This window comes from Epinephelus moara, chromosome 5 (assembly GCF_006386435.1).
Source record: "Epinephelus moara isolate mb chromosome 5, YSFRI_EMoa_1.0, whole genome shotgun sequence".
Classification (NCBI taxonomy): domain Eukaryota; kingdom Metazoa; phylum Chordata; class Actinopteri; order Perciformes; family Serranidae; genus Epinephelus; species Epinephelus moara.
This window is the reverse complement of record NC_065510.1, coordinates 14,291,263-14,302,414: the sequence shown is the minus strand read 5'-3', so window position 1 is coordinate 14,302,414 and position 11,152 is coordinate 14,291,263. Positions and strand designations below refer to the sequence as shown.

Sequence of the window (11,152 nt, the reverse complement as noted above, 5' to 3'; positions counted from 1 at the left end):
TAAGTCATGGTATGGTATGCTGTACATAATCATGGAAACTGTCAGTGTGTCATTCTGTCAGTCAGTCATTCTGTCTGTCCCACGTTTTTCTACTCACTGACATGGTCAATCTGTGAAACTACACATAGGCATTGAGGATTGGCATAGGTAGAAGGTGACAAAGCTACCAATGGGTATGGACTAGTTTCTCAGTTAACTGACAACAGCCCGTGCACCATACGTCACATATCCCACAAACTAAAGAACAAGGGAACAAGAAAAACATAGGAAAAACCTAGAAAACTAAAGCTCCTTACACAATAAAGGCTATTTGCAAGATTGTTTGCAAAAAAAATGTTCTCTTCTGCTGAGTATGTCTTCATGTTACCACCTCTCTCTGGCAGAGTAACTTTTTTATCCTAGATTCCAGGGCAGAAGAGAAGTGAACTGGATATTAATTCTGCAAACACTATCTCCCAAAGGATTAAATGATGAGATACCATGGCATGTCATGCTCTAATGGGTTTGGGGATCTCAAAGGCCAATTTATGATACATGGCTTAAGAGTTGAACATTTTGAATGATTTCTGAAAGCTGCAAGGCCGATATGTTCATTCATAAAATCTTTTTTTGTGGTTTGAACACTCTTGAGGAAGGTCCAGGAGGACCGAAATGTTAGTGTTGCTAATAAATTGTGAAGCTGAGCAAGAGCAGTGTGTGGGATTTTCTGTTCAACGACTCAAGTGATATTTTCCAACGCACCTGCATCTGAGACAGTTGGATGTGCAAATACCTTCTTTAAACTACATTTAAACCAAGGCAAAGGCATCACGTATTTACCCAGCAAAACTTTACTTTACTTCCTGGCACTATGAAGAAGGCCAAATACATTTCTAAAAATATAATGGAATAGTTAACAGCATAGGTAAAATGGATGGATAGGCAGATCATATCTGTACTGCAATTTCTTGTTACTGATCAGTTCATAAAGTGTATTGGTGAGGCACTAGCTTGCAGTGGGTCAGGGAAAAAGGTGAAAGGTTAGGTAATACAGTACAAGCTGAGGGGTAAAGGTATCATCACTACAGAAAAAAACTTTAACTGGTTAACTAATTATTGACTGATGGTTGTCCAGTTTCTTACCAGAATGAGGAGACAGTAGGAGGAGAAGTCCTGATGAGCCGGGATGGTTGAGAACACAGAGAGGACGAGGCAGCTGAAGACCAAGATAAACCTAAACACAACAACAGAATAACAAAGGAGGGAATCATGAATACAACATTCAGACAAAACTGTAATCACACAGGATGACATCAATGCTCTGACCTCTGAAACCACCACACTGACCAGCAGATCAAATCTCAAATTCCAAAACATCATTTCCACTGGTCACAAATATGCTGTTGATCATTGAAATGAGCACTAAAGTGGAATCGTCCGCTGTATTTTCCTCTGTGAAAAACTCTTGAACCCAGTCTGGCACGGAGAGAAGAGCAGAACACGAACAACCTGGCAGCACAATCACAGAACTTATTTCCTCTCTGCAGTGAACCATGAGGTGGACTATTATTCAATTTCCTGAGATATCAAGTTAATCATGCTTGTTTGTGTAACATGATTTGCAAGAAACAAGCAGTAAAACTGCGGCTATTGGAAAACAAGCAACATCCGACCATTTCCACACTCCGACTGTCGCTCCCTCCGCCAGGAAACCGTAGCCTTCCATCTTCATAACCATAACATGCTTTTTTTCCATCACATAGATCTTCCAAAAACACGTCGTTGTCTGAAATAGGAGCGTGGGGTTTAGAGTTACGGTGGCTCTTGATGCTAAACAGTGAGAGCACATCTGTGTTTTATCATCTCAGATCTCCTCTTAAGCCTGCTGAAGAAAGGGCGGTCGACACACTGTGTGTCTACTTTCTTTTTAAGGAGAGGCTTTAGTGGAGCAGATAGGGCTTATTTCAGTCATGCCCTGCTTCATGTTTGTACAGCTACACATAATCAATTCAAACTGGAGACCTTTGTCTTGTCTCTAACCTTTATGTCTCAAAAGGGGGAACTTCACTCTCAGGCAATTAGTTTCACAATAGTATGGGCTGGTATGTGTGGCAAAAATTGATAATTATTTTCTACTAAGTGCCTGAAATTAGGGTCGCTAATTTAGACATTGGATTCTTTGCCGAGATGTAACAACTCATTTGGCCGATAGCTGATACCAATGTCGATATATCCACTTTTTCCCCGACATAATTTTAGTGATCATCAAGTCTCTCTTGTAGTGGAATTAATAACATATTATGCATGCATACTCATATCATGATGGCCCCCCAGCAGATGGAGACATGAAATACAATACTTTTCAATGCATGTTCAATATTCATTAATTATGCCAAATAAAAAAAATACAGATGACGTGCTGATATTATCGTGCGTCCCTACCCCAAATTTCAATTTATTCATCACTTTACTATTTAGTGTCTACTATATAGGCTGTAGGTAATGAGTTAGTAGTGAACACGCTCTGCTTTGTCATCTGAAAATAAGGAAATGTATCAGTTTCATTAAATCTGTATTGAGTTGAGTAGTGACACTCTTTAAAGGTCTAGTGTGCAGGATTCTATGACATCTAGTGGTGAGGCTGCAAATTGCAACCAACTAAAACTTATCCTGTGTGAAAAGCCAGGCCGCTCTCACTGAAAAAATGACCACATATTGATAGGTCACTGTGCAAGCAGTGTATTACGACCCATACCTATGATTATTGTAAGGCAGTGCCCTCTGATGGCCGTAGTAATTATTACAGAAGCAAGAGAGGAAGTTAGGTGACAAAGTTGGTAAGGTTGCAGATTGCAACCAACTAAAACTTCTCCCGTGTGAGAAGCCAGCCCACTCTCACCGTAAAAACGACCACATACTGGAAGGTCAACTGTGCAAGCAGCATGTTACGACCCATACTTATTTTTATTGTAAGGTGGCGCCCTCTAATGGCCATAGATTTTACTACAGGAGCAGAGGAGGAAGAAAGGTTGAACAAATACTGAAGAAGCCGATACAGGATAGGCAGGGTACTTTCACCAAGGAGAGCGGTGTTCACATCAAGGTTTGATGTCTTTTAGTAACAACGTAGCTTAGTGTGCTAGTATGTATAACATGATATGGTAGTGACATGTGATGTGACATATGTGACATGTCATAAGATTTAGAATTTAGAATTTTTTTCTGGTTTGTTATGGAAATAAGATCATCATGTATTAATCTACAAATTCATGTAAATAAAGTCACAGCCTCTCACAGAAAATGACACATTATCAAATAGTACAGTGCAAAACACTAATTTACCATAACGTAGACACTTCTGCAGTCCAAAAAATGTGTAGCATGAAGCTACAGCTTATAACACCTACCCTTTGAACAGCACATCATATTCAGTATCAACAGCAAAACAAACCAAAAGTGAGTCATAAAAGTCGTTTTGGAAGTCAGTGGAAATAAACCGAGGTTGAGGTTTTTTAGTTTTTTGTTGCTGAGGTTTGAGAGCAGGTTAGGAAAGCATGTTGGAGAACTACAGTGGCCTATGCAAAAATGCATATGGCCCTATCGAGAGCCAATGTTTGGTCCATTCTAGGCTACCGTAGAGCAACATGGTGGACTCTGTGAAAGAAGACCCCCTCCATGTGTAGATACAAACGGCACATTCTTAGGTAATGAAAACAGATGATTTCAGGTGATTTTAAACTAATGAAAACAATAAATCCCCCTAATTCCTTCACACTGGACCTTTAATTTGAAATGACAAACTTCTGAGAAAATAATTGGTTGTTTCACTACACATCCAGAAGTAAACAGAGCAACATATCATTCATAGGAGTCCAGTTTCTTACCACCTGATGGGTGTAAGTCGAGGATAATACTTCTCTTTTAGCTCTGTTTTTGGTCTCAACCAACTCCTGAGAGAAATATCTGTCCCTTTAGCTGCTAAATGCTCCATTATGTTCACCAGCTCGTTGTGAACTGTATCACAGAGTTCAAAGGAAGTCTTTCAAGCTTAAAAATCGGGGGTCATCAGGATTACATCCAGCGTTAGAAAGGCGCCTGTGTGGAAATGGTGGGTGTGCAGTGTTCCAGTGTCTCATTAAACAACACAGCACAGTACAGGACTGTGCTGATCTGACCCCAGTCGGGCCGTCTTTGACATTCACAGAGTCAAAATGGAGGTCAAAATTTTCCACAGCCATGAGAACGATTATGTCATTATTCCTCGACCCATACGTTCTCCTCTTGCTCTGTCGCACGGCTCAGAGAGCTGCCGGGGGATCACAGAGAAGTAAATGCATTAAGTATCAAAAGTTTGAGGTTTGCTCTGTTGACATTTCCAAAGATCTGAATAATGTGATTTTGATTGGAGGAAAACATCTAGTGACAAGCATTGTGGTGCTGTCATCTGAAAAGCAAGCTCCCTGTCACCGGCACACCTACGCCTCTCGCACTTACAAGGTTGTCAGACCGAAAATTACACAGTGACAATCAACTCCCTTCATCCATAGCCAAACTCGTGTTTCCATTTTGAATATATTTACTTTAAAAGGGGGTAGAGAAGTACTGAAAAGCACCCTGACAGCGTCATTAAGCTCTCAACCAAGTTCACTAATTAATCTCACAAACTGTTGTTTTCAGCCGGCCCCGTCCCCGTGTGTCATGATGCTCTACGCTTATAGGCGACAGAATTAATCTGGAGTGTCTCGCTCCGCACTTCCAGCAGAGTGATCACTCTTAACCTTCCAAACAGCAGCGGCTGAAAATTAAGCAGGCTTACACACACACACACACACACACACAAACGCATCATCACAAGAGCAACATAGAGACATCTGTCCTCACCCGCTCACCCAATCACCTCTTTCAAACGCGTCCTCCATCCCTCAAACAGAACAGAAAGAGACCTCGCGACACTGAGCGAGTGGTAAGTGCTGCTTTGATTTGCATAATTTAATTGATTTGTTTGGGAAAAGGGTTGTAGTTGGAAGACCAGTGACTAATGTCCACACACTCTTCAGTGTATTATATCATCTGTCATGGATTTGGATTTGAATTTGTACAGAGGCGGGGCCAGAGGGGTGTTAAGAGGCAATGAAGTCGCCGGAAAAAATGTTGGCAGTGTACGTTTCTGCAAATAAGCAATAAGCTAAAATTATTTAGCAGTTTAGCAGCAACACTATGGTTAACATGGTTATGCTTAGGCACAAAAAACACTTGGTTATGGTTAGGACAAGATCATTCTTTTGGCTTAATGTACCAGGTTTTGGGGGCACAATCCTGGCAAGAAAAGTGGCAATGTCTTGCTGCTTTTCCTATCAATATCTTGGCAGGAAAAGAAGCAATGTCTCAGAAAAAAAAAAAAAAAACTTTTCGTGAAAAGGGTTGCTACAAAACTACCATGTTTAGCCTCTGGAAAAACACAGACGGATCGCTGCAAGACACCTACGTTTGGAGCCTAAAAGCCGATGGAAACACAGCAATGATCCACTAAATCACAACTGGTTTCTGCAGCTTGGCAGGCGCCTGACTCGCCATCCATCATCCCCTCATAACAAAGTCAGCGTACATACTACGTCACTTTAGAAACCTTGATATCATATGTATGAAATGTACAAATGTAAAGTATTCGTTGTTTGTAATAACATATAATGCCAACATTGCTCTCTAGCAACTGGCTGAGAGGTGGCACAGAGTTACAAATGGCAGCTATCTATTATTATATCCTATTTGAATATGTAATTTTTTTTATTTAGCATTCATTTCCTAATTGTGCCCCACAGTTTCTAAACCTGCCCCCATCTGTGTAAGGTATGGATTGTGTAACAGGTGAAGGACTTCTCTATTTATTCCTACAAATGATATATAGAGAAAAGCAGTCTAGAGCCACACTGACAGAGTGACTGTAACCTTCACTCTGACAGTCATTAAAAAGACAGTTGTGTGGACTCCTGGTTGTGTGTTAATTGGGTCACAGAGCACCAACAGACTAATGATGCTGTAACGATCTGATCTGATCTGATTGGGTTTCTCACATCAGGTGGTTACAGAAGAAGCTCTCACTCATCCTCTGATGCTGTCCATGGTCCTGAAAACAAATTCTCTGCTGGTTGTTGATTCATCATTAGGTTTTGCTTTCACAGAACTCCATCGTGGTTTTTAATTAAGGTTGATATCAAAGCAGATATTTAATTGTCTGTGTCTTTGTAGCTAATAAGTATCTTTTCCTCCTGCCCTGCCATTTCAACTGTGTGTCAGTTCAAAACCATGTTATACTTTGCTCCCAGCTGATAAATTGAATTGGATTAACTTTAACATAATGTACCAACAGAAAATACGACAAGAAGTGCATGTAAGTTTTATAACTTTAATGGTGTGAACACATTTTAAATTCTCGTTATCAACCATTCTGAATCAATCCAACAGTTATTTTCTACATTAATTTTACACGTAATGTTGGTGAGTACAACTCCACCAGTAAAAAAAATTTCATCTGTAGTTGTTGCGGGAGCTTTCTGAACATTGATGATGTCAAGATTATCTTATCATGGGCTTAACAAAAAATCTTTGTTACAAACTGCAGGCAGGTGTTTGAAAGGACAGAAACACTTACTAGGCAGAGATGGTAAAAGAAATACGAGTGAGAGAATCATACCAGGTTTGTTTTTGGAGTTTGGCCCATACTAGGCTGAGTTGTTCTGATGCCAATACCAGTGAAAGAAATGCCTCTGATACTGCCTAATATGCTGGATCAGGTATCAGCAAGTACACAAGTCTATGCACCGATCAGATACCTTGTCATTTATTTATACACTTTAAAGTAGTTTTACACTCAGATAAAAAAGCAGTTTTCCTGCAAATCAATTATTCGCTGCTCTACTCTACTGTTTTAGAGTTGCGACAAGGAAACTATTTCCTTTAAAAAGGTGTAACATTAGCCATTAGCAAAATTCAAGGAGGTGCCATATTAAATTGCTGGAGTACCCCTTTAATGTTTGATTGTATATAAAAAGGTACAAAAAGGGAAAAAATCTAAATAATGCCTAAAAAGTTCTTAGATCCCAAAGTGATGTCCTACAATGCTTTAGTCCAATCGACAGTTCAAAGACCAAAGAGATTCGATGTGCAAAGGTATAAATCTGACCTTTATAATGCTGAGGCTAACACTGGTTTTAATTTAAATGTCCTACCTACCTCTTCCCTTTTCCTCCTTTAGCCCCTCCCACCAGACGACCGCGGGCATATCAGGCACTAGCGCGCCTTTCATACACTGACCTAGTGCATTTGTTTTTCCTACGATGGCTAGTACTTGTTGCCTTTGATGGTTGAATTGATGAGGTTTGGGCATGACTACAGAGACTAGTTGGTTTAGGATAATAATAATAATAATACATTGATTTATATAATCTTATTTTATTGTACAGTTGTTCACAGCGTATTCGCTTGGCTCCTCCCCGTCTAGTTCTCCCTCTGTTTATCAGACCACAAATAAGACAAATTAGCAGATTAGCAAGCTAGCCACCCCACGGTCCCCCCACGTCGCTAACCCACTGCTGTGGACTGCTTCTCCAGGAGGAGAGCAGGCAGCAGCTCAGGACCAGCCTTGGGATGGTGGCTTTAATGGCTCGAAATTGACCAATACGAAGCCCCCAAAGTCTGGTGTGAGGGCAGGCTGGTGGCCAGTGGCAGCTTCGGGTCTAACCTGTGTAACAGCAGCCACGGAAATTTTGCTGTCAGGTGGGGATTTTGGGATGTTCCCTATGACTTTCTTTTTGACTCTTCGTGTTTTTGGGTTGCTTTGCTGTGCAGGCAGTTGTTGCCAATCCTGGAATAGCAACTGTCTTGGTCAAAGTCTTGCGTCACAGCCTAGATTTTCTGAAGCCTGAAAATGGAGGCAAAAGGAGGTGCAGAAGTTTTCTCTCAGTCCACTTTAATTACAAGATGCTCAAAGTTTATTATGGGATTTTTCCTCAATGATGCCAAAATAAAACTGCCCATCCCGGCTTAAATAGACCGGTGCTTAAACATTAAAGTGTTTACGAACTAATTCATTTTCTATGTAGTTAAAACCTCGGTAGAATCAGCATGTAGCACTGTATGGAACTCAAAGTTTGTTTTACACCACGTCATTAGATTCAAGCTACAGTTCATCGTCTGTTGAGGGGTGCAGTGTATTGCATGCTTTGGCAGAAGATATTATTCTCAAACGCCACAGCTAGGGTTGAAGACATACCTCACATAAACTAACCACAACCTGTTTTTTCACTTTACATCTTAAACAAAGATGAGGGAACGAGGGGAAGTGTGTGTCACGTTAATGTCAGCTCTGTGTTATCCTTAGTAACTTTATGAGGAGACGAGGATAAAAAGGGAAACCTAAAACCTTATAAAAGACTTTTTCAGGGTCATAAAAGAAGTCGTGTCTGTCAACGTCTCAGATGTCTGTCTGTCTTGTAAGCACGCTTGTGGGGTGTGTCTGCTATTGTTTACTTCTTCAGGATCTGTATGTTTTCTATGAATAGATTATTGAACAATTTTTAGCGTAACATTTCTGTTGTCACGAGAGTCAAGACAAAATGTGTTCAAATGCTCGTAAATCATGTCAAAAATATAAAGTAGTTCAACTACATTATGTTGAGGATAATGTGTTTTCTATCTACAATTAGGCGACATGGCTTTGAAGCTATGTTTAGATCCAAAGAGTAAAACATCATTCATAAAAGCGTCATCAACATAATTACCCACAGTAGTCCATCTGCCTCCTTTTACAGCGTCTGTGACCCAGAGACATGACCTCCGCTATGAGGTCATGCAGTTACATTCCTCCGCAGTCAGCCATGCATTTCATCTCTCAAAGCATTCTTTACATTCAGCCTGACAATGTGTTGGTGTTTTCCAGCAGCTACCGGCCCTCTCAGTGTACAGTCAGAGGGTTACATGGTGGAGGAGTAGATTTTAGAGATGTGTCATACACTGTTGGATTATTACTTGTTCAGCATAGTCACACGCATAAGCACAAACACTTTGCAAGACAGCATGTGTGTGCATGTGTTCCGTGCATCAGCCGCTACCTGCTATGAGCCACAGCGCTGACAGTGAGCCGTGGAAATCAGTGTGACTGTAAAGCTCAGAGGACAGTGCCACAAGACTGAAGACGATTGAACAATTTCCATAATGCACCTGGCTCTCTGAAAGGCTGAGCCAGGGATGCACTCTGTATTTTGTCAAGCTGTTGGAGGGGGAGGCATTGTGTTGCGCCTTCCCCATTACGCTGATGTTATGCATCTCAGTCTGCAAGAGGCACTGAAAGAGAGAGCAGAATGAGCAGAATGTGTTCGGGAGATTAGACGAGTGCAAATGAACTTGCAAAGTTGGCTCAAAGAGAGAGAACGGGAGTGAGGATTTTCATGACATCTCTACAGCGAGGTGTTTAGGAGGAGTCCTGTGGGTTCGTTTGTTGGTGTGTGAGGCTTTTTGCTGTGCATGGTGTTTAGGAGAATGACACAGTTTCAATAACACTGGCGACACACAGTAGCCCACTGGAGAAATAAGGCACGCAGACCTGCTGGTGCTCTGTGCATCCACACAACAGAGGGCATAGCATGAGGGTTTTCAAATGGCTGTGGTTACATTAAGAATAACAAACACATGCACTACAACTTGAATGCATATTTTCAGTGACGTCCTGGTTTGTGGCGGGGCCGCCATGCTGTTTATGTTTGGGTTAAGGAAAGGAAGTTCTCCCCACCACAATGGAAGGTTTGAAATATTTGGAAAAGATTGCAAAGACAACACATGACATTTTGTCGTTTGCCAAGATTTTCAATTACAATTTCCTACTCGTCGTCTACTTTGTAGACAGAGAACTTCCTTTTTACGTCATTTAATCTTTTTATTTTTGTTGTTCTGCAGATTCCGGATGTTTTGAGAGTAAATACACACATGGTTGCTATTTCCATTAAATCCATAATACGTGCCAGTGCTCTCAGTATTGCTGCTCAGCCAGGTTTACCTCAGCTGACATGTCCTGACATCACCGCAAGAAGGAAAGACTACAGGGAGTTTGGCTGTGATAAGATTAATTTGCGTCCCTCTGCCTGAGGGCGTCACTACAGCTTTATGTGCTTCCAGAGGTGAGAGACTTCCCAGGATAGATCAACAGTGCAAAACAGTAGGCTTTTTATATGACTTCACACAGAGGACAGAGGCTCTTGTAGCAGCAAAAACTGCCACTGTGCCCAACAGCAGCAGAAACACTGACACTGATGGCATTTTTAACCTAAACAGAGACAATGTATATTTTCCAGAGTAAAGTTTGCAACATATCCACCAGTTATGGTGCAATATTATCTTTTATTTGGAGTTGTGTTTTTGGCCAACGCCACCTGATGAACGTAGCTAAGTCTAATATTTACTCCCCCTCTGGCTATCTGGCTCTTAAGCTGCTTAATGCTCCACTGTGTTCACCAGCTAATCGCTAACTGTGTCTGTCTGATGTTCGGTGCCAAGCAGGAGACGGAGGTTAAGGTAAGTACAGGTATATTATTACCATTAAAGGCAGAGTCAGTAAATTGAAAGAAAGATTGATATTTGAACTCATCACTCAAACAAATACACCCTCCTATCAGTGCTCCTGTCACCTCCCTCTTGCTCCCACTGCCTTTCTCTTTATACATCCACAGCCATGAGCACAAATGCCCCCTGTTGCTGACTGGCTGGCATAGTGTTGTGTGGCTTGGGCCCGATACCATTTCTATTTTCTACCCCCACCTCACAATACCACAATACGCAGTGGTGGAAATCCTTCCCTAAGAAACGGGGCAACAACACATTCTCACTCCGACCTCATCACATATCGACGTTTGGTTACGGACTTTCCACGTCCACATATGTACAAGGTGCCCTGGGTACATTGATGGTTGATGTTCTGGTACATCGTGTCAACTTCTGCCTGTAAAGAAATTACAGGGTTTGGCTTTACAATCTCACGGGAAGCGAATACTAGCCTCCCAGGTGAAAGTCAGTGGTTGTTCATCCACCTCCCCTCCTACCCGCCCTACTTGGACTTCAGCTACCTTAACTTTCATCGATGTCCTGCCACATTTCCTCCTGACGCCACGGGGTACCATTAAACAAT

The 11,152-nt window shown here is 41.5% G+C and overlaps 1 protein-coding gene across 2 annotated transcripts in view; it reads right to left on the bottom strand.

Annotated features, from left to right (window-relative positions):
- Positions 1 to 11,152, bottom strand: part of kcnq5b (potassium voltage-gated channel, KQT-like subfamily, member 5b) — a 173,940-nt gene that overhangs the window by 47,747 nt on the left and 115,041 nt on the right. For both annotated transcript variants that reach the window (XM_050045415.1, XM_050045414.1), the window contains exon 2: positions 1,123 to 1,213. In XM_050045415.1, the coding sequence (XP_049901372.1) occupies positions 1,123 to 1,213 (91 nt within the window). The remainder of the gene's footprint in view (positions 1 to 1,122; positions 1,214 to 11,152) is intronic.